At 40.3% G+C, this 24,431-nt stretch overlaps 1 protein-coding gene across 11 annotated transcripts in view; it reads right to left on the bottom strand.

The window, feature by feature from the left end:
• ralgapa1 (Ral GTPase activating protein catalytic subunit alpha 1) overlaps positions 1 to 24,431 on the bottom strand; it is a 178,118-nt gene that overhangs the window by 48,811 nt on the left and 104,876 nt on the right. For all 11 annotated transcript variants that reach the window (XM_049464047.1, XM_049464050.1, XM_049464051.1 and 8 more), the window contains 10 exons: positions 23,536 to 23,594; positions 20,033 to 20,141; positions 16,571 to 16,681; positions 15,373 to 15,441; positions 15,014 to 15,148; positions 13,872 to 14,055; positions 9,707 to 10,260; positions 8,435 to 8,877; positions 1,062 to 1,133; positions 84 to 207 (listed from right to left, as the gene is read on the bottom strand). In XM_049464047.1, the coding sequence (XP_049320004.1) occupies positions 84 to 207; positions 1,062 to 1,133; positions 8,435 to 8,877; positions 9,707 to 10,260; positions 13,872 to 14,055; positions 15,014 to 15,148; positions 15,373 to 15,441; positions 16,571 to 16,681; positions 20,033 to 20,141; positions 23,536 to 23,594 (1,860 nt within the window). The remainder of the gene's footprint in view (positions 1 to 83; positions 208 to 1,061; positions 1,134 to 8,434; positions 8,878 to 9,706; positions 10,261 to 13,871; positions 14,056 to 15,013; positions 15,149 to 15,372; positions 15,442 to 16,570; positions 16,682 to 20,032; positions 20,142 to 23,535; positions 23,595 to 24,431) is intronic.

Here is a 24,431-nt window from a genome sequence, read left to right as displayed (position 1 = left end):
AGGTTGTATAAACTGAGTTAAGTCTGGTTTTTCAGGCTGTAGGTTCTGTAAGCGAGTGCTGGATGAGAGACGTGAGGATTTACCTCCCAGCCCAGTCCGGAGACGAAGTCCTCGTAGGCCTCACTCCCGCTGGTGTTGGAGAGGATGGAGTGTTTATCCTCCTGCCCCTCGGCCACGTAAAACACCGCGATCTTGTGCGTCTCGCGGCTACAGCGGGACAACAGGACACAGGGAGGATTAAATATCACCTTATTTAATCACATCATAATGTTTTATACTAAATTAAAAGGCTATACCCCCTTATTCAACGTTTTCTTTTATTTTCCTACATGAGTAGTAAATAAGTAGTGAAATGGCCTATCAGATTGTGAAGTATTTAGATGCTCTTATCTGAGGAGCTGTTTGTTAACTTGTGGTTTCTGAGGCTGGAAACTCTGATAAACTCATCCTGTACAACAGAGGAAACTCTTACTCTTCTCTCCTTTCTTAGGGCGCTCCTGATGAGTGCCAGTTTCACCATTATCATAATGTTTTTTTTTTTTTTTTTCATAGAGTTCAGCACAGCTGTTAACTGAAAGCCTGAATTCCAGGTGACTCTACCTCATAAAACTGACTAAGAAAACTTAAAGTTTTTTCCTTTATTGGAGAAGTTAATCAAACAATTGTCTCAATAATGTTGTACAAAATAAAGTAACAATGCTAAATACAATTTAACCATCTAATTTCTGACTTTCCCAGCATGTAAATCACCATTTTTATCATCTATTTACTTATTTACTTGATGGCAAATAACTATTTACAATAAGACGTGCTACTTTTTGAAGAATGTAAAATATAAAACTAAGTTTACTAAACAATTCCATATGTTTTTAATAGCTTTAGTATTAATCTTTAATACGCAAACTTTTAACTGGTTCTGTTTACACTCTCTGTAAGGTTATTATTCACTACAGCTCTGACTATGATATTATTATATTCAGGATTTGTAATTCACAGTTTTCTAGTGATGATTTAAAGTGGGAGGAAGTGGTCGGTGTGTGTTCGCAGGGTTCAGGGCTCACCACTGTCTGGAGTCGAGGTTTTTCAGCTCCCTCAGCAGCTTCTCGTTTTTCTTCAGCAGGTGGAAATTGCTCCTGTGGAGAACAGGTTAGCACATGTGAGGAACACAGCGAGAGCCGAGCAGCAGAACTCCCCGTTCAACCTGACAAACCTTTCAATAAACAACAAACCCATCACACCACCAGAGACCCCAACAAACCGGGAAACAGGACGATATACGGCTTTTACAGCTCATACAGGACCATATACAGCTCATACAGGACGAAATACAGCTTATAAATCTCGTACAGGACCATATACAGCTTTTACAGGACGATATACAGCTTTTACGGCTTGTACAGGATGATATACAGCTCGTACAGGACGATATACAGCTTATACCGCTCGTACAGGACGATATACAGCTTATACAGCTCGTACAGGACTATATACAGTTTATACAGCTCGTACAGGACGATATAAAGCTCGTACAGGACGATATACATCTCGTACAGGACCATATACAGCTTTTACAGGACGATATACAGCTTTTATAGGAAGATATACAGCTCGTACAGGACGATATACAGCTTTTACAGGACGATATACAGCTTTTATAGAAAGATATACAGCTTTTACAGGACAATTTACAGCTTTTACAGCTCATATAGGACGATACACAGCTTTTACAGGACGATATTGAGCTTTTACAGGACGATATATAGCTTGTACAGCTTATATAGGATGATATACAGCTTTTACAGGACTATTTTACAGCTCATATAGGACTATATACAGCTTATGTAGGATGATATATAGCTTTTACAGGACTATATACAGCTTTTACAGCTCATATAGGACTATATACAGCTTTTACAGGATGATATTGAGCTTTTACAGGACTATATACAGCTTTTACAGCTCATATAGGACTATATACAGCTTTTACAGGATGATATTGAGCTTTTACAGGACTATATACAGCTTTTACAGCTCATATAGGACTATATACAGCTTTTATATTATACAGCTCGTACAGGACTATACACAGATTATACAGCATCATAGAGGTCCATTATCTCTCACCAGGAGGTGCACTACCCAAAAGCAGCCAATAGAAGCTTTTTATAGGGAAATGAAGAAAGCACTTTTACGCCCCCTAGTGGTGTAAAGACCCAGTATTTTAATCAGACCACACCTGTAATCATTTACATATCTACCTGGGAGCAAATTTAGACAGAAACGAACACAAACACAGCTCTTCCACTGAGGAGCAATGTGCTGTGAATGGTTCCTCAATAAGATGGGAGGAGCTAATCGCTCATCAGTAACAGGGATTCTTAATTATCCTTCTCTTTGTTTTTCTCACAGATTCCCGGAAATAAAACGAGTCGCTGCTGAAAACACCAAACACCACCTACACCGACAGCACGACACACCAGAGATAATACAGCTCATCATCCAGAAAAAGAGCCTTGATGAACACAACAGCTTCTGATATAAAACTCATATCCTACCATCTCTCTCTCTCTCTTATATATACGGGACCATCTTAAAAAAGTAGAATATCTTTGAAAAGTTACTTTATTTCAGTAATACAGTTAAAAATGTGAAACTCATATTATATAGATGTATTAAACACAGAGTGATCTATTTTATCAGAAAATTTGAATATTATATAATAAGACCAATTGGTACTTTTGGCAGTACTGTGGGCAGTGTGCCAAGTCCTGCTGGAAAATGAAATCCAGATATGAAGTGCTGTAAGATTTTGTGTAAAAAAAAAAAAAAAACTGCACTGACTTTAGACTTGATAATAAAACACAGTGGATCAACACCAGCAGATGACAGACATGTCTCTCCAAACCATCACTGATCATCAGTACATTTTACATTTCATTTAAAGTAAATCAAGGGATCAGAGTCTGGAGGAAGAGTGGAGAGACACACAGTCCAAACTGCTCGAGGTCTAGTGTGAAGTTTCCACCAATCAGTGATGGTTTGGAGAGTCATGTCTGTCATCTGCTGGTGTTGATCCACTGTGTTTTATTATCAAGTCTAAAGTCAGTGCAGTTTTATTTTCCCACAAAATCTTACAGCACTTCATATCTTACAGCTTCCCTCTGCTGATAACAACTTTTCTAGAGATGCAGATTTCATTTTCCAGCAGGATTTGGCACACTGCCCACACTGTAAGTCAGTAAGTTTGTAAGTTTTCTGTAAGTTTTCTTAGTTTAACTCACCGACTCTAACTTCTCACTACGTACTTCGCCTGTGTGTGTGCAGCTCTGCCCTCCTGAATCTGCACAGATCTGATTGGCCGAGGAGAGCATTTGGTGATTTTACAGCACACGTGATTGGTCTGTGAGTTTACTATTATTAGTGACCTCTGCTTTAGACCATATACCATAAAATATAAAAAAAAAAGAAGCTTTTCTGGTCATACAGCTACTGAACAACTAAACAATACTGGTGTTCTTAAACTTTTGATCGGTAATATTAGTGGTTTTATTTAGCAATTTAAACACATTAGAAATATAGATTAAATCTTATAACTAAGTACTGTTTCCTACACCTTTAAACTCAGACTCTTGTTTTGAAACTGGATTAAAAAACTGCTACAGGAAGACGTCTGGCTGACCCACATGGAAACAGCAGCTTTAGCCTTTAGCTCTTTAGATTAACATGATTCATTTTCTTCATCATCATCATCATCATCAGCTGCTCTTTTTATTTTTATTTTTTAATGTAACTGGCGGCTTTTTTCCGTCTCATTTTCTACATTTCTGCGTCTCCTCGTGAGTCTGGTCATTATCTCTGATATTATGTGGAATATTTTCAGATTGGGAGTAATTTGGGGAGATTTGGAGTGTTCTTCTGTAATGGTATAATTATTAATTTATATGATAAACATGAGCCGCAATGAGGGAAAATTGTCCGTCTATTGTTGGCGTATACATCTGTCTAACAAAAAAGCCCTGTCTTTAACAGGACTGCCTCTGAGAGTGTGTGTAAGTGTGTGTATAGGTGTGTGTGTGTGTTCAGGCAGGCTCTTATGGCAGATTAATTCTTGAGGGTCCTGTCATCTCCCGCGCCGCAGTGCTGCTTTATTCCAGGCTTTACAGCGGGAAGGTGGTGGGGTTATTAGAGCCGGAGGAGAATGCGACGGGGGTCCTTTAATGAGGAATTGTCCTGCTTTTGCTCTCCAGGCATTCATGTATCATTAACCGTGGCCGGAGTCTGTAAGGCATCACAATCCGCCGGCGCTTTGTGGACGCGAGCGGCGCGCTAATGCCTCTTTCACGCCGTCCTCTCGCACGCCTCTGAAATGGCTCGCTTTCAATGGGCAAAATGAAGACCATTACACTGCAAAAAGCTAATAAAGAGACCCTGCTCAAAGCGAAAAGAGCACGAAACAAAAAAATACTCCTTTTAGAAGGCATCGCGTGGCTTTTACGCATGACTCACGCGGCAGTGCGCGAGAGAGAAAGAGAGTACGCGAGAGAGAGAGTGCGCGAGAGGAGAGTGGGAGAAAGTGTTGGGTTATGAGTTCCTTTCAGCAGTAAAAAGAAGCTGATATGTTCTTCATCTCCACTCTGTTTTTGGACGGATTGGCCGTATATTATCTCCTGTGTCACGCTGTTCATGCTCTAAATCTGATCATGTACCGATCCTTTGTTTTCGCCGCTGATTAAAAAGCTCTACAAACAGAAACTACCAGGAAAAATGAAGAGAGCACTTCAGTTTCTGAATCAGTTTCTCTGATTTTGCTATTTATAGGTTTATGTTTGAGTAAAATGAACATTGTTGTTTTATTCTATAAACTACAGACAACAGTTCTCCCAAATTACAAATAAAAATATTACCATTCAGACCTCAAATAATGCAAAGAAAACAAGTTCATATTCATAAAGTTTTAAGAGTTCAGAAATAATCAATATTTGGTGGAATAACCCTGGTTTTTAATCACAGTTTTTTTTCATGCATCTTGGCATCATGTTCTCCTCCACCAGTCTTACACACTGCTTTTGGATAACTTTATGCTGCTTTACTCCTGGTGTAAAAATTCAAGCAGTTCAGTTTGGTTTGATGGCTTGTGATCATCCATCTTCCTCATTGTTTTTAAGTTAGCTGTCTAATTTTTTTTTATGTTTCTTGAATTTTAAATATAAAACCGAAAACTCATTACTAACTATATTTGAAAGATATGTTAACCACTAACACGGTGTTTAAATTTACGGTTTTATTGGATTCAAACGAATCCAAATTTAAATCACAATATTCTGTGGAAAAAGATAGATATTAGATGATTTAATATTTTGCACAAATCGTCCATCCCTAGTCTTCAATATTACATTTACAATGTAAAAAAGAGGTGTGCCTAAACACTTGATTGGTTCTTTATATCATTGGCATAAAATGTTCTTAAAATGATGAAAAAGTGACAAAGACATGAAGGTGGTGAGGATGATGAAGGTGATGATGGTGATGAAGGTGAGGATGATGAGTGAGGGGGAAAAGTGCTGATTGCTTTAAGCTGATTACAGGAGCTCAGCAGATAAACAGGCAAACAGGATGTTTACACCAGTTATCTGATTACACACACACACACACACACACACACACATCTGGAAACACATCTGGTTTCAATGCAGGAATATAGAAAAAAAGGAAATATACAAGCCTTTAAAGCATGCAAGTGGAAATTGCTCATTTACCTCAGTTTAGCCAAATCTAATCAATTACACACATTATCAAAATAAACACTCTGCATCATGAAAATGTCATTAAATATTGCAAAAACTCCACTGATGATCTAAATCTCACTGATCTTCTGTTGAGAGACATGAAAACTGCTGTTCACAGACCAACGCTCTCCATCCAACCTGACTGATCTTCAGCTGATTTATAAAGAAGAATGGAGGAAAAATCTCTCTAGAGTCTCTAGATCAGGGGTATTTAATTAGAATTCAGTACGCTCCAGTTGGAGAAAATTTCGTCAGTCCAAGGTCCGGACCGTCGCCAGTGTTTTATATATATATACATATATATATATATATATATACACACATACAGGATATAGCACTGAATCATGACACAAGTTAACATCTGACCCATAAGGTTGTTTGAATTATGATGAAAAAAATATATATAATAATAATAAAATGCCTCTCTGGACAGATTTTTTTTTACATTCCTCCCCTGTCTCTCTCTCTCGCGCTCGGCGTGTCTTTAGTTTCTGCCCGTTCTCGTTTTCCCGCCAGTTCTCGGACTCCTTATCTCTTTTTAAAGGCGTTTTTTCCCGGCCGCGTCCCAACTCACTTGCTGGGGCAGCGGTCTGCACAGATCGCGGTCCGTCTCTTAGTGACCCCTGCTGTAGATGATCAAAGCTGGTAGAGACAAACTCAAATCCCAAAAACCAAAAGACCTGCAGCTGTAAATGCAGTGAAAGGTGAATCTACTAAGTAGTGATATAGGGGGCTGAATACTTTTGCACTTTCCTATCTTTATTTTAAATACCATGTATCATTTTAATTCCACTTCACAACTATGTGCTGCTTTGTGTCGGTCAAGCACCTGAAATCTCAATAAAATCTCAGTACTTTAGAATTTGTGGTTGTACAGTGACCAAATGTGGAAAAGTAAAAAAAAAATCAAGGGGTCTGAATATTTTTGCAACCCACTGGAAACAGTTTGGTAATGAGACACATGAACTACACTTTTAAAGTCGGGACATTATAAATCCAGAGGGAAATTACGCTCCGACTCACAGCAACAACTGACGACTCAAAAAGTTGTGTAGTGTGAACCTCAATGAAGGCAGTCTGAGACAAACGCTTGGTCTGGGTTAAGGGGGCGGGGCCTACCGTAACTGGAAATATCTGCGCTGCAAAACTGTGCACCATTTTAAAAGTCAAATTTAATGCTTTTAAGACCTTTTTTAAGATTGCAATACATATAATTTAAGACACAAAAATGTAGTCACATTTTCTTGGGTAGAAAATTATTTGTTGTAATTAAACCAATACTACCAAAACGTAGTTAACTCACCAACAGCGTTACTATATTATCTAGCTCACAGCTAATGTTAGCTAGCTTGCCGCTAAACTTGGTTCTCTTCTCAGTAATGTAGCTAGAAAACTCACTGCTAACATTAAAATGTTAGCTAGATCATGCTAATGTTAGCTAGCTCTCCGCTAACCTTAGTTCTCTCATCAGTAATGTAGCTAGAAAACTCGCTGCTAATGTTACTATGTTAGCTAGCTCACCGCTAACCTTAGTTCTGTCCCCAGTAATGTAGCTAAATGTAGCTATTAAACACTGCAGCATGACGTGTTTGATTTAATTGACATCACACGTCCTGAGACGTGACTATTGTCCATTTGCACATCGTGATGACGATGCTTAACCCTCCATGTTTAATGCCTTTAAATAAGCAGTTAATATCATTTCATTTACTTCATATTTGGTGAATTTTCCTCATTTAATGGGGAAAAACTGGGTAAACATAAAATGAATGAGATTTCTGTATTCTGTACACACTTTGTATACATCGGTGTTGTTTGGGGTCAATTTGACCCCAGGCTGTTTTATCTGTATAAAACATTTTTAAAAATCTGAATTTTACACACATTTGTGTGAAATGATGTGAATGACAATTTGACATGGAATTTTATAATCTTTAAAAAACTTTAGAGCCCTAAAATAACATAATTATATCTGTATTAGTGCTAGAAACACAAATAGTTCATTATACAGGGAAAACATAATTCTCATGAGAACTTTGATATTTCTCATTCAGTGGAGGAATATATATTGTTCCTACAAATATATTGATAATTTACACAACATAACGGTGATGCAGAGATATAATAATAAATAATTATAATAAAGAGATACATAATAGATGTTACTATTAGATAGATAGATAGATAGATAGATACTTTATTGATCCCCGGGGGGAAATTCTATTGTTGGTAACATAAAATATATTAAATTCTAAAGGTTTTATATTACAAAAAGCTTTACTTAGAAATAATGTTATAACATTAAAATATCAATAAGATCTCTATTCTCAATTTTAGTTAAATTAAAAGAGATTTTATGGTGATATGCATATTTCTCCATAGTCACATTGCATGTGTTCTGGGTGTATAAGGGAGGTGGTGGGTGGTAGAATTTTTTTAAATGGCTATTTAAGTAGTCAACAAACACATACAGCATGTGACATAAACTTGGGTAAAACTCTTAATATTATATAATAATTTTCTGTAGTTTAAAATAGCTGAAAATAGCTAAACATAAACGATGTTAGTAAATTTGAGGAGGGTAAACGATATATCGTCCAGCCCTACTACGGTTTCATTTCAGTAAAAAGTTTAGGGGCGTGTCTCACCTCTTCTCCCAGGAGTTCATGCCGAGGATGTTGAGCAGGAGTCTGCAGTAGTAGAAGGCGGACTGCGGGCGCTGGGGGCGGGGCTCCGGCTGTGCCGCCGCCCGCATGTGGACGTCGTTGCCGCGGTGGAGGCTGAACTCGCGCTCCTCGGCGCTCTGCTTCAGGATGGCGTTGATGACGTCGTTCTCCTGTTTCTCTGAGACGCAGGCGGGGGGCGGGGCCGGGATGTTGAGGGGCATGCCAGTGCGCTGCAGGCACTCGGGGCTGGAGTACCCGAGGTACTGCAGCATCTCGTCCAGCGCGTCCTCCCCGTCCTCCCCGTCCTGCAGGGCGTCCCAGCTGGGTACCGCCTCCCGACACCGACGCTTCGCCAGCGGCGCCATCAGCTCCAAAACCGCCTCCTCCTCCTCGTCTAGCTCCGCCTCCTGCTCCTCCTCCTCCAACTGCAACAATATCGCATTAACATTTACGATACATTTACGTTACATTTACGTTATTTATATCACAATAGTACTGTTTCTGCTGATGTAGAAACAGTATGACCTACTGTACTCTCTCTCTCTCTCTCTCTCTCTCTCTCTCTCTCAGACTCCGGCTGCTGATGGAGAAGCAGCATGATCTACTGTACTCTCTCTCTCTCTCTCTCTCTCTCTCTCTCAGACTCCGGCTGCTGATGCAGAAGAAGCATGACCTACTGTACTCTCTCTCTCTCTCTCTCAGACTCCGGCTGCTGATGCAGAAGAAACAGCATGACCTACTGTACTCTCTCTCTCTCTCTCTCTCAGACTCCGGCTGCTGATGCAGAAGAAACAGCATGACCTACTGTACTCTCTCTCTCTCTCTCTCTCTCTCTCTCTGTCTCTCTCTCTCAGACTCCGGCTGCTGATGCAGAAGAAGCATGATCTACTGTACTCTCTCTCTCTCTCTCAGACTATGGCTGCTGATGCAGAAGAAACAGCATGACCTACTGTACACTCTCTCTCTCTCTCTCTCAGACTCCGGCTGCTGATGCAGAAGAAACAGCATGACCTACTGTACACTCTCTCTCTCTCTCTCTCTCTCTCAGACTCCGGCTGCTGATGCAGAAGAAGCATGATCTACTGTACTCTCTCTCTCTCTCTCTCTCTCTCTCTCTGACTCCGGCTGCTGATGGAGAAACATCATGACCTGTTTTGCTATAATTTGCAGAATTGTAATCCCTGTATCTTGATGTGCATCACATTCTCATCCACACACAGCCCTACTAAATTTTTTGTTCGGAATGACACCCACCTCCTCGTCCTCCTGCTCCCTCTGCATCTCCTCGCTCTCCAGGATCTCCTCGTTCTCCTCCTCGTTCTCCTCCTCCTCTCTCTCCAGCCCCTCCCCCTCAGCACTGCTCTCTCCGTCGCCCCCCGCAGGCCCGGAGGACGGGGTGGGGAAGTGAATGGGCTGGCTGGGAGCGGCGCAGTGCGGAGGTCCGTACAGCACCGCCGAGTCCCACGAGTGTTTACCGGAGATGTCCCGTACGATGACCCGTACACAGGCGTTGGCGGAGGTGAGTCCCGCCGCCATCCCGCCGCCGGGCAGGCCGTCCTGCGCCCGGATCTGCAGGCAGGACAGCAGCGTGGTGCCGTTCAGGACGAAGAACTGCAGGTTGGGCGTGTGGAAGAGCTCGGGCGCCAGGTCGCTGCTGTCGCAGTACGGGTTGTCCTGGTTCTCGCACACCTGGCTGGTCAGGGTGGCGGGACCGCCGCTCATGGGGTAGTGTCCCAGGTGATTCACCAGGTGAGAGATAACCGTGCGAGCGGCGATGGAGATCAGACCCTGCTGGATACGACTCCTCACTGCAGAGAGAGAAATCAGCCAGACAGAGAGAGATCGATTTATTTCTATTTTCATACGCGATAATATCAGCAACATATCTGAATACGGTGAACTATGATATTATACCCTAAAATATCGTATAATATCACCACTAATTATCATAAGATCAGGGTTCTACTTTTTTTAACTACTGTTTTTAGCTAAAGGAAAATTTCCCATTATATATCTACTAGAGACAGATTATATCTGTCCAGTATCATTTATTTTACTTTAATCCTGGATATATGGAGATGTATATTTGGAGTGCATTATTATTATTAGTATCATGACTAATAATTCTGAATCATTGACTTCTGTTACAAATCTGATAAAATTATTGTATTTGCTTTAATATCTCAGTTATTAGGGGTGTGCCATATCACATTGTATGCTGTAATAAAATGTATTTATTTATATTTAATTATTATTTTGTTGCAGTAGTGTATTCTAGAAATATTTTTTTTTCAAATTCAGTGTTTTGTCATATCGCCAAGATCAGTTTCCTTATTTTAGGACCATATCGCTCACCCCTATATTTTACACATTTGCATCTCACAAAAGTGAGTACATCTCTCACAGTTCTGTAATATTTCCAAGTATTTTTCACATTGTAATGCCGACCTTACACCTAACGACTTTTTAAGTGATTTTTCCGTTGCAGAAAAAGTTCCAGTGTCGGGATAAAATCACAAGAGTCTTGCTGGAGTCGTGTCGTCTCGATGGTTCAGTGTAAGGTGGTTTATAGGGTGGTTAAGACTGAAAGTTTTAGTCAGTCGGGTTCGAGTCCTGCTCTCCGATAAAATCAACCGTGTATAATATTATCACAAGTCTTGAGACTCGACTCATGCAAATAGTGACGTGAAAAATGTCAACAACCAATAGGAGAAGAGTTACGGTATTGCGTCACATCAATGTCAAAGGTCGAGCGTGAAAAAATAACCAGGTGAAAAAAATTAGCCAGCGTGTTTTAACACTTTGTGTGTGAAAATGATATAATCAGAGATATAAATAAAAATGTCCCTTTCTTATTCAAAAAGGCCGACTAGGACATTTTTTATTTATATCTCTGATGTGTGTAAATTTTTTTTTTTTAATCCACTTGTTTCTAAATGTTTGTTCTGATTTTATTTACGCTGTAGCACTTTGAGACTTCTTTGAAAAGTAAAGTGCATTACTAATAAAATGTATTATTATTATTATTATTATTATGAACTTGTCGTGAGCACAAATGTGAAACAAGCGAGCAAAAAAAAGTGAATGGTGAGCGCGCTGAAGAAAATGTTGCTCTCGAGCTTCATGTTTCTCCTCTCGGGTGCTTTTTTCCTCTCGCGCTGTGTGAATTACCTGCAGCAGCAGTTTCTGTTCGACTGAGTTTTTTGCACTCGAGTTTTGAAAGAGGTGGTTTTGACAGTTTGGGGGCGGAGTCAGGGTCGCCTCCCTCAGTGAACGCTAATGGCTGCTATCTCCGGGGTTTGTGACGGACCGCCTACCTCCACGAGCCGGAGGAGGGCGGAGAAAGAAGGACGGCAGGAGAGTTAGCTAACTGGCTATGCTAACATCCAAACAACCCACTCTCCAGTGTGTAAAGTGGTACTGTTACAAATTAACGACTAATCGACAATGTAATTTGTAGTCGACAAATTTAAATAATCGGCATTGTCGATTACATATCGACTAATCGTTGCAGCCCCTCCCCTGTAATAGGGATTTTATACGGTATATAAATGGTATAAAAGTGTTATTAAATGTGAATTATGGCGCTCCTGCTGCAGTATCTGTTGGTTATTGGGTGTATCAGTCTGAACTGAAGCTCCGGCGAGTCCTCAGGCCGGCGGTAACGGGTGCGGGAGAGGCGTGCGGTACAGAGAGCCGGGATGATTAGGGGCTGCCGGGGGCCCCCGCTGTTCCCTCGCTCCGGAGAGGAGTGCAGGAATTAAAGCAGCATGGGGCAGAGCGAGAGAGACGGGGACGGAGAGACGGGGACATCAGACCAGTCTCATTCAGCGTCCACACCACCGTCCCCAACACCCACCCCCCCAACACCACCCACCACCCGCCACCGACTACACCGCTGCTTAACTTAATGGCATGCAGGGACGGTGTATTACAGAGTGTGTGTGTGTGTGTGTGTGTGTGTGTGTGTGTGTGTGTCGCTGCCAGAGAACAAGCATCTGGATTAAAAAAGGGAAAGAAAGAAAAGAAAAAGACATCCGGAGCTCACACTGCCAGTCACAGGTTTAGGTACACCTATATTTATGGTGGTTAATATAGAAGAGCATTTAAAAATGATGAGTTTCTCTGATTTTACCAAATTAAAAACCTCTGGAATATAATCAAGAGGAAGATGGATGATCACAAACCATCAAACCACCAAACTGAACTGCTTGAATTTTTACACCAGGAGTAAAGCAGCATAAAGTTCTCCAAAAGCAGTGTGTAAGACTGGTGGAGGAGAACATGATGCCAAGATGCATGAAAAAAAAAACTGTGATTAAAAACCAACCAGGGTTATTCCACCAAATATTGATTATTTCTGAACTCTTAAAACTTTATGAATATGAACTTGTTTTCTTTGCATTATTTGAGGTCTGAAAGCTCTGCATCTTTTTTGTTATTTCAGTCATTTCTCATTTTCTGTAAATAAATGCTCTAAATGAGAATATTTTTATTTGGAATTTGGGAGAAATGTTGTCTGTAGTTTATAGAATAAAACAACAATGTTCATTTTACTCAAACATAAACCTATAAATAGATAAATCAGAGAAACTGATTCAGAAACTGAAGCGATCTCTTCTTTTTTTTCCAGAGCTGTATATAGGGGCTAGAAAATAGATTGTAATCAGCAATATATACAAAACTATCTATATATTTATGACACATCTTATTATTTTGTTTGTGATGTTAAATATCACCATGTTCATTGAAACCCAGACGCTCTAAACATTTGTGCACAGTTCTTAGGTCACAAACATACAAAATAGTTTAAACTTTTATCCAAAGGTGTGATAAAGTATCTCCATTCATTACTCTGTAGGTAGAATAGAGTATAGATTCTAGAGTTTAATAAAATACTTCTGTAGAGGTTTCAAGAGAAAAATCAACTCAAGCTTTTTACTCTTTAAGTAAAAGTGTTTAAAAAGTACTGGATTTAAAACTAATTAAAAAGTATAAAAAATAAAAGTAATGTAAGTAGAAAAAAATAAAGAAAGCCATTTAGAACAAAAGCTTAGGCCACGCCCACAGAGTCCTATAGTGCACTACCCCCCTCCCTAAAACATATTTCATATATATTGTCGAATATATATCGTTTTGCAATGCAAAACTTTTCCAATATCGTTTAGCACACATTTGTACTTTGTTACTTGAAATCGTTGAGAAGATCGAACACCCTAACAACCACCTGTGGTACCAGAGCAACCATTTTACAACACTCAAGCAAACACCACCTGGCTGAAACACTACAGTAACCACATGAGGTTTCTCATGTTCAACAACTACCGATCAGCAAACTGGCAATTCTTTTAACATCACCACGGCAACCACCCAGTAACACCACAGTAGAGTATTGTTAGAGTGGAGGGGGCAGGGTTACCCTCAGTAACGGGCTGTAGTTTGGAGGATCTCTCGGAGTCGGGTGAGTGCAGCGGCTCCGGCTCCTTCAGACCTTCCAGCGGCAGGAACGGGTCGTAATCCGGACTGCTGAGATCCGACAGACTGAGCGGGAAATACCGAGCGCTACTGAAACTCTGAGCCCCGTAAACACAGCCGTGCAACACCTGAGAAACACAGAGAAACACAGATTGTGAAGATTATGAAGGAATCATGTAGTAACTTAAAAACAGTGTTAAACAAACTAAAATACTCTGTGAAGAAGCGTTTTTTATCTGGGGAGCTGAAACTCTCGCTCTTCTATCCTTTCCTGGGGCGGTCCTGATGAGTGCCAGTTCCATCACTTTACTTAGTTGAGTAGTTGTTGCTTCTCATAACCTGGATTCGAACATTACTCAAATATTCACTATTCACTGTATACCTGTAACTCTACCTCTTCACTACTTTACTTTAACTGATGCTCTCAAACACTTTATTAAGAGACAAGAAATTCAAGTAATTAACTCTTGATGAGTTCAGCACAGCTGTTAACTGAAAGCCTGAATTCCAGGAGACTCAACCTCATAAAACTGACTGAGAAAATCCAGCAGAGATGTTCAAAACTCATCATCTAAACAAGAGGAGCTACTTTTTGAAGAATCTAAAATCTATGTTTTTCTCTTATAGTTTGGATGAGTTTAGTATTAATCTACAATACAGAACATTTTAAAATAATGAAAAAACTCTGGTTTTAAGATTTAGGTATGAGCGAATAGTTAATTTAATGTTCTACATATGTATAATAATCTTCCCTAAATACTCTTTAATTTTGTAGATGTATCTAACATTCTTTACCCTTACCTTTTCCATCAATATACTGATCAATGTTTAAACATTTATATGATGTTTTTGAGTAAGTATTTTACCTTAGATCATAATATATTCAGTTTTTTTCTGGTTTAATATGAATAATTTTGTGAGTTATTACAGTATTTTTTTACTGTTCTCCGGTACGATGGTCACTGGGTTTGTTCTGGTTCTGGTTCTGTGTGTGTGTGTGTGTGTGTGTGTGTGTATATGTGTATGTGTGTGTGTGTATATGTGTGTGTGTGTGTGTGTGTGTGTGTGTTTGTGTGTGTGTGTTACCTTGTAGATGGCACTCAGCACGGATTTATCCGCCTTGTCTTTATCCAGAACCAGAGTCTGGACCGGCTGCAGGAGAGTCTTTGGAGGAAGAGCCATAACCCAGTCCAGCAAACACAGCAGCAGAGACACCACCAGCTACACACACACACACACACACACACACACGACACACACAAGACACACACAATAAAAAACAGTAAAACATTTATGACTTGGTAAAATATATAATTATCAATATGTCATACGTTAATATGTCAGTCAAAGATTTAAATAGTCTGATTTTTAGCACTATAAGGTGGAACCTCACAAGAAAACACCTCACACCTTATACAGGTGCTGGTGTGAGTGTGTGTAAATACCCGTTTGTCCAGTTCGTGAGGAGAGGACTCTGTAGACGGCAGCAGGTAGGTGATGGTTGCTATGAGAATCTGAACAAATACAATAATAAGAAAACCTGTTAATAATTCATTAGCTTGAATGGGTGGAGCTAAACTGCAGTAGGCTGAATGGGCGGAGCTAAACTAAAACTTATGTAGGCTGAATAGGAGGAGCTAAACTGCAGTAGGCTGAATGGGTGGAGCTAAACTGCAGTAGGCTGAATGGGTGGAGCTAAACTGCAGTAGGGTGAATAGGTGGAGCTAAACTGCAGTAGGGTGAATAGGTGGAGCTAAACTGCAGTAGGGTGAATGGGTGGAGCTAAACTGCAGTAGGGTGAATAGGTGGAGCTAAACTGCAGTAGGGTGAATGGGTGGAGCTAAACTGCAGTAGGGTGAATAGGTGGAGCTAAACTGCAGTAGGCTGAATGGGTGGAGCTAAACTGCAGTAGGGTGAATAGGTGGAGCTAAACTGCAGTAGGGTGAATAGGTGGAGCTAAACTGCAGTAGGGTGAATGGGTGGAGCTAAACTGCAGTAGGGTGAATAGGTGGAGCTAAACTGCAGTAGGCTAAAAGGGTGGAGTTAAACTAAAACTTACGTAGGCTGAATAGGAAGGGCTAAACAGCTTTAGTCTGAATGGGCGGAGCTAAACTAAAACTTATGTAGGCTGAATGGGAGGGGCTAAACAGCTGTAGTCTGAATGGGTGGAGCTAAACCAAAATTGCAGTAGGGTGAAGGGGTGGAGCTAAACAAGAACTGCTGTAGGCTGAATAAATGGGTGGAGCTACGCTGTTGTAGGCTGAATGGGAGTGGCTAAACTGGTGTAGCCTAAACGGATAGGGCTAAAATAAAAGTGCTGTAGGTTGAATGGGTGGAGCTAAACTAAAATTAAGTTTAATTTGTGGGAATAAACTAAAATTGTCCAAATGGGTGGAGCTAAGATAAAATTGCTTCATTGGCTGAATGGGAGGGGCTAAACTGTTATATACACTCAGTAGGTGTATACTGATTTACTGACATCACAAATAAAATGAATTAAAAACAGGCTGTTTGTGCAACTTTGCTTCCCTATGTAAAGTTAAGGTTACATTTTGTAATGTAAATACTGCATCATTATATGGAGAATAAAATGACGACAGTGTGCGTTATGGGGTTAAATCAGGAAGAATAGAGTAATTTTACCTCTACGATTTTCTTTGGCATGTCGGGAGGAAACGCCTGCAGGTGATCCACGTAGTTTATGAGTAAATGCAGGATATCTGAAGCCACCAGAGCTACTGTTTTATTGGGGAACTGAAAAATAATACAAACAGACAAACAGTGAGTGCTACATACATAGTTACTTTTTAATGCTAAGTTTATTTTAACAAAGAGAGACAAAAAAAAATGCTCAGGAAGGTAATGTGTCGGTGCATAATTACACTGGAGAAGCTTGTTAATGATCTCAAGGGAGCTGGGAGCACAGTCACTAAGAAAACCATTAGTAACACACTTAAATGCAATGGATTGAAATCCTGCAGTGTCTGTTCAATCAACTTTTGCCTATAAACACCTAAATGATTCAGAGAAGGCTTTGGAGAATGTGATTGAGCACTTTAGCATCAATTTGATTTGTGTTTGAAGTCATGATTGTTTTAGAGCTGTTTGAGGAGCTGATGAACGGGGTCAAAAAGAACACTGAAGATCATAGTTCGTAGACGGGTCTTCCAGCATGACAATAACCCAAAACATAAAGCCAAGGCAACAAAGGTGCTGCATAATAAGAAGTACATTAAGATCCTGGAGTGACTAAGCCAGTCTCCAGATGTTAAACTCATAGAAAAACTGTAGAAAGAGCTCAAAATTCAAGTTGCCAAGTGAAATCCTTAATTTGTAAATTCGTAGAATTTCTGTGAAGTTCAGTAAAGCACAAATCTGGTGATCAACTACAAAAAACATATGACCTCTGTCCTTAATACTAAATTAATAAGAAACTACTAAAAAAAAAACTAAAAAAATATGGAATTATTTAGTAAACTAAAATGTGTTAAACAAACAAGAATATGTTTTATATTTTAGCTCCTCTTGTTTAGATGATGAGTTTTGAACATCTCTGCTGGATTTTCTCAGTCAGTTTTATGAGGTAGAGTCTCCTGGAATTCAGGCTTTCAGTTAACAGCTGTGCTGAACTCATCAAGAGTTAATTACTTGAATTTCTTGTCCGTCAAACTGAAAATAAAAATTTCAAGATATTTGAAAGTATCTTTAAGTGCAGTAACCGCAAAGACCATCAAAAACGTTATAATGATGAAACTGGCACTCATAAGGACTCATAAGTTTATCAGAGTTACCAGCCTCACATACCACAAATAAAAAAAGTATTTAGGTTAGTTTAACACTGTTTTTAAGTTACTACATGATTCATTATGAGTTCGTTCATAATCTGATAGATCACTTTACTGTTCATTTACTATGTAGAAATAAAATAAAACATTTAAAAGAGAAGGTGTGTCCAAACTTTTTAGTGGTACTGTGTACACATACAGCTCTGTAAAAACTGAAGAGAGCACTTCAGTTTCTGAATGTGTTTCTCTGATTGTGCTATTTATAGGTTTATGTTTGAGTAAAATGAACATTGTTGTTTTATTCTATAAACTACAGACAACATTTCTCCCAAATTCCAAATAAAAATATTCTCATTTAGAGCATTTATTTACAGAAAATGAGAAATGACTGAAATAACAAAAAAGATGCAGAGCTTTCAGACCTCAAATAATACAAAGAAAACAAGTTCATATTCATAAAGTTTTAAGAGTTCAGAAATAATCAATATTTGGTGGAATAATCCTGGTTGGTTTTTAATCACAGTTTTTTTTTCATGCATCTTGGCATCATGTTCTCCTCCACCAGTCTTACACACTGCTTTTGGATAACTTTATGCTGCTTTACTCCTGGTGCAAAAATTCAAGCAGTTCAGTTTGGTGGTTTGATGGTTTGTGATCATCCATCTTCCTCTTGATTATATTCCAGAGGTTTTCAATTTGGTAAAATCAAAGAAACTCATTTTAAGTGGTCTCTTATGTTTTTTCAGAGCTATATATTTAAAGATATACTAAATTATACAGAATTTGTTATTCCAAAAACATCAAATATACCCAGAGTTTTGCCCTCTCAAGATATTTAATACAGTGATTGGTATGACCTTGTTTCTTTTACTTTATTTTACTGCAATGCTAATGTGGCTAACAGCTATTTAAAGCTTACATGCACCAACTAGCATGATGCTAACTGCATGCATATCTCAATTACACTCTTTTTCAAGGTTTGCACTCATTTTTTACAGAATAATGTACATCTCCAACACTGTACGATGCATGTTTTCTAGAACCTGGACTGCAGAACCGAGCGGAGCTGCATTGTTCTGGCAGCGGCAGAGTGTGTATCTGCTCCTGAGGCGAGCTGGCAGGAGTGTGTGTGTGTGTGTGTGTCGGGTCCAGAAGAAGCTTTAACCCCCCCTCCTCCAATCAAAACGCAGCCACCCAAACCAGCCCGGCTAAATCTGGACTGTCAACATGTTTGGCGGCGGCGGCGCTGCAGACAGGAGGCTAATCCACTGAAGAATGCTCGCTCCAGCCTCCCAACAATTATATCTGTCTGAAATGAGGGGTCCCTAAGCCCCGCCCCCTTAGCATCTCATCCAATCAGAGGAGCCGGATGGAGTTTGGGTCTGGTTTTGTTGTTCAGGCTGCTTTAGTATGTCTATTATCGGTGTGAGATCCCTCAGGATAGTCAGGCTGTTTTATTCAGATCTGCGACTTTCCTCCTGCCTGGTTTAAACAGCAGCAGAGCTTCTGAATATATCTACACAGGAGCTCCAATGACTGAATACAACCTAGACAGATGCCAACAGTCAGACGTTCATCGCTATCTCGGTAACACAGGCGCCGTGCCGTGCCGAGCGTACACCCCCACTTATTACACACACATGAACACACAGCAGCACAAACCCAACTTTTACCTCAACAATAAACAGAATAGTAAATAAAATAACATTGCTGTTCCCGTAAATGAGCTGCTGGAGCTCCTTCACAGCGTCAACCAGCAGCTCAGTTTCCTCTGCTGAGAAGAGTTTGTTGAACACGTCCAGGTAGCTGCACCGTTAAAATAGCAATCCACCAATCAAGTCAGAGCTCACCTGGTCTAAAAAGGTCTTAAAAGGGAATAATGAGCAAACAGATGACACTCTGATTGGTTTATTATTTCACGTTACGCCCATAATTAATTAAGTACATGACTTCTGCGCTTTTAGAGCTGTGCAAGGTGTACTTTTCCCATCGTTACGATAGCAAAGACACACTGACACGCCCTAAATCAATAGATCATTAAAACAGGTCCCAATATGGAAATAAGGTTTTGGAACATCTGATCTGACTATTTATTTCTTCAGAATTTAAGGTTCTTGTCTGATTTATCTGCTACAGAGAGTCCTAATCTATTGGTAATGTTTCTCTTCTACAAGAACTTCACAAGCTCTGTGTGTGTTTGTGCTTGTGTGCATTTGCACATCTGTGTCAGCAGCAATGGGTGCATATTAAAGCAGCTAAATGCAGCCTTTATTAGAAGGGGTATACGGTGTACAGTGTTAGTTAAAAATCTGTGAATTACCTTCAGAGTGACGCAAATGACGTTGAGAGCTTCTTTAATCTGAGGGTGTCGAGTGCCGTGGATCAGCTCCTCAGAGAGCCAGATACCCAGACTACACAGAGCTACACACCTGAAATAAACAGAAATAAATCCATTATTTCAACCAGGAAAACCAAGTGTGTGGAAGCGCACTATCCTGCTGAAAAATGAAAGTTGGAAGCCTAGAGAGGTTTTCAGGGCTTATAGGATGTTCTGCACATATCACTGAGCTGTTAAGTGTCCTTCAAATCACTACTAGAGGTGACTGACTGTCGTATGAGATGCTCCACAGATCTGTGTACTTGGACCAGATCGTGTTTGGATCCTAAACAGAACCTAGATTTATGGTTTAAGACTATACGGCTTCAGTCCATAGCAGTCCAGGTTTCTTGTTTACTGGTGCTGGTTCCTGTCTGATGGATGGTTTAGATGGTTGGCAATTCGTCAAAAAGGACCGTCCTGCTGGGCAAAGCTTGAGTCTTTGAGTGCATCGTAACAGCACGACTAGCAGTCAAAAATCTCACCAAGAGGTACACTACCCAAAAGACTATATATCTGTATCATATCACTTTATATTAGCAGTTTCTGATGTTCATATTCATGGAGGAAAGGCAATAAAGGCTTTTAATCTCACTAACTGGACAATACCGCTCTCGACAGTGAATCTCTCAGCTCATACAGTGAGTAGCAGAGCTAACAAACACCACTAACAGCATCAAACCACAGACGTTTCAGGATCGTCTGGATCAGCAGCTCTTTTCAGTTGCGTTTCTATTTTAAGTTCCACAGTGTTCCCCCTGTTCTTGCAGTACTGGCGTCCAAATGAACAAAATCGCAATTATACAAACTATTACTGTATTTTTCACACTATATAGTACACCGGATTATAATAAGCACTAACAATAAACGTCTTTTCTCTGGTTTAATTTCATTCATGAGGCGTGTTGGATTATAAGGCACATGTTATGTGACACTAGTTACTACTAGTAGGAACAGGGGTGTTGCCATGTTTTCCTTCTATATTCAGCAGGTCTTACTGCTGGGTTAAGTTAAGTAAATAAAACTGTAATACTTATAACCGCTAGCAGTTAGCGCCTAATGCCACCCGACAGCGCTACACTGAGGAACCCTGAGTGTGCTGGTAAGCCAGGGTGATATTAGCTATGGGTTTGTCCCACGTAGCTCATTTTAAAACGGAAAACGTGCAGACTACAGTCTGATATACTCACCTCTAACAACAAAAGAGCTAGTGCTGTGGTTAGCGGCTACTGCTAATGCTGCTCCAGCAGTGCTATCCGGGGTTAGCAGCAGGCTACAGGCCAGAAAATACTCGCCTCTGAACGTCGAAAGAGCTAGCACTTAGCGTGGTTAGCGGCTAATGCTAATACTGCTCCAGCCTTGGTGCTGGAGAAACTTCACTGAAACTCCTGTATAACTCTGTACTTCAGTGGAGTGTCTTTACTGCTCCTTAATACCTGACTGGTAGAATTCATACATAAGGAGCACCGGATTATAAGGAGCTCTGATGATTTTAGGGAAAATTAAAGGATTTTAAGTGCAGTTTATAGTGCAACAAAATAAGATACCTTTTAAAATCACAAATCTCTTTTGAAAACTGTTAATTTGGGTCAGTAAATCTCTTCCATTATTATTAACAGCTAGCTTACGATTTTCAGTGTTTGCTTATAGTTGGCCAAAAGGAGGCGAAATGACCAAATATTAACAAATGCCCTATACTGCTGTGGCTTCCAAAACACTGATCGAACAATCTCTATTTAAGAGCCCTAAGATCCAGTGTCTAATCACACCACACCATTTATCATTTAACAGCAACAGATAAAACAGCAAAGTGGGGGGTGTTATTTGACTCGTTACTAAGTCTACAGTATATATGGTAAAGATGTGGTTTAATGAAGTGGTGTAATCTGACCATAATCTGATGATGGTCCTCCTGGATGTTTATACACCTAGATTTTCTATTATTAACAGCGAACGTAATCCAGACGTAAACCTCCAGAATTAAAGCCCAGACAGCAGAACTTGCACCTTTTCCAGCAGGGGGGCGGAGTCTCAGTGCTGACGAGTGTGAGATTTGTCTAATCGACACTCAGGTTTTAATCTGTCTAGCCATGAGTCGACACTTAAACCTGCTTTGATTTAAGCCCCGCCCCGACTCCCACCACCACCATCACCACCATTATCACCAACATCATCATCACCACCACCACCTCCTCCACCCACAGCGCTGACACTGTTTACATAAGCAGTAATCCGTCTGGATCAGGGGTTACCCCCCAAAATCTGCTGAGGTTCCGGCGCTGACCTGTAAACCACATCAGCAGCTCCGAGGAGCAACGTCTGCATCATAATAAATCCAACGTCTGGAGCTTCAATAACCCTCTAAAACCCTCTTAATTCCAGCTGACCTCATCCAGAACCCATCTCACCTCATTCACACTGAAGAGAGACTGTAGCTCCGCCCACATCAGAGAAGGTCAGAATAAAAAATAATAGCGCACCAAAGAAAAAGTTGACCGTTGTATTTTGGTGAATGTTTATCTGTGTAAAACGTGATGATGATATATTACATTAATTACAAATTTAGAGTGAAATAATTCAAATGAATTGAGTAAATCTGTTTAAAACTGATGAAATTAGAGACTCTAGTTTAGACCCTGTTGGTTCCTCTATTCTGGATATAAGATGAGATTGAGAGGGTTGGGTTTGGAGGTTCTACAGGTTCTGTATGGATCCTGCAGCACATTTACCCACAGATGTTGCTACAGCTGGTGAGAAATAAGTAAAAGAAAGTGATGTGTTATTCGCACAAATAACACAGGAATGAACTGCATGCTGTTCTGTTCCTAGCGCTGTTAGTTATCTCCTATCTGACGAGACAGCGTTGCTGCCCGGCTTCAGCTCTGTCTGTGGGCGGTCCCGAGCCGAGGTGGGCGGGGCCATGAATACTAATTCACGGGTTGATGTAAACACAGTGCTTTTCCTGATCGACTCGTTTGTGTTTTTCTGAATATTTTCTTTTACTAGCTGCTGCAGACAATGAGGAAGAGATTGAGTTTTATCATGTGCAGCATCATAAACAACTCAGAGAGACCTTTTGTATTTCACTTAAGAACAAGAAAAAGTTTTAGTGGAAGGAGATCCTTAAAGCCACACAATTTCTTCTAAAATTATTTTTTACCTTTGTGCTGCTTATATGTATGGTACTTTCTATTAATAGAGCTCTAGATCAGCAGCACAGCGGCAAAAACAAAGGATCTGAACTGAATCGGAAAAATTACAATCTTCCACCTCTCGAAGTCTGCCAAATAAAGAAAATTTGAGTCTTTTAGTGCATCATAGGGGCATGTTTTACAGTCAGCGATCTCTCACCAGGAGGTGCACTACCCAATATTAGTGTATATAGTCTATAGAGTCTATATATGAGTCTGTTTATGTTAATGTGTAATTGTGTGTGTGTTTGTTACCTGGCTGGAGCTGAGGGCTCGTCTCTGGCTGAAGCGAGGATGTGTTTAATAATGTGTTCCTGTAAGAGAAGAGGATACAGAGTTATTTACACGTATCTCCATACGCCAATACCTACAGTCCCCTGCCTACAGCAGAACCGGGAGGAACCGCACTGTGAATAAACACCCATCAGAACCGGCTCTGACAAACTGGTGACATCTTCCAAACAGATCAATACAGATTACATCTGCCATCAGTCTGCTTCCTATCTCTAATACACACACACACACACACACACACACACACACACACAGAGCCCATCACTCGCACCAGTGCACGCACCACACACACACACACACACACACTCGCAGGAGAAGATGCACAGAGGAACATAATGCAGACAGACAAACCGATAATGATCGGATACAGTTCAAACAACTCAACAACACGGACGCACAATCTGACATAAACCCCCCAATCTGGCAACACACCACCGAACACGACCCACCATCTGCAGAGAACTGTCTCACAACACACACACACACACACACACACTTCCGTACTTCCGTTCAATAACAGTTAGCTTAGATTTCCAGTAAAATAGCACTGTTAGCAGCTAAACAATATACTCTCCTCTAAACGGAGAAAGAGCTAATTAGTGCTTAGCACAGTTAGCGGCTAATGCTAATGCTGCTCCAGTCTCAGTGCTGGAGAAACTTCACTGAAACTCCTGTATAGCTCTGTACTTCAGTGGAGTGTCTTTACTGCTCCTTAATACCTGACTGGTAGAATTCATACATAAGGAGCACCGGATTATAAGGAGCTCTGATTATTTTTGGGGAATTTAAAGGATTTTAAGTGCAGCTTATAGTGGGAAAAAAATACGGTCCTGAGTTTAACTGGAAGCTTTAATGGA

Source organism: Astyanax mexicanus, chromosome 14 (genome assembly GCF_023375975.1).
Source record: "Astyanax mexicanus isolate ESR-SI-001 chromosome 14, AstMex3_surface, whole genome shotgun sequence".
Classification (NCBI taxonomy): Eukaryota; Metazoa; Chordata; class Actinopteri; order Characiformes; family Acestrorhamphidae; genus Astyanax; species Astyanax mexicanus.
This window is presented reverse-complemented; position numbering and strand designations above follow the sequence as displayed.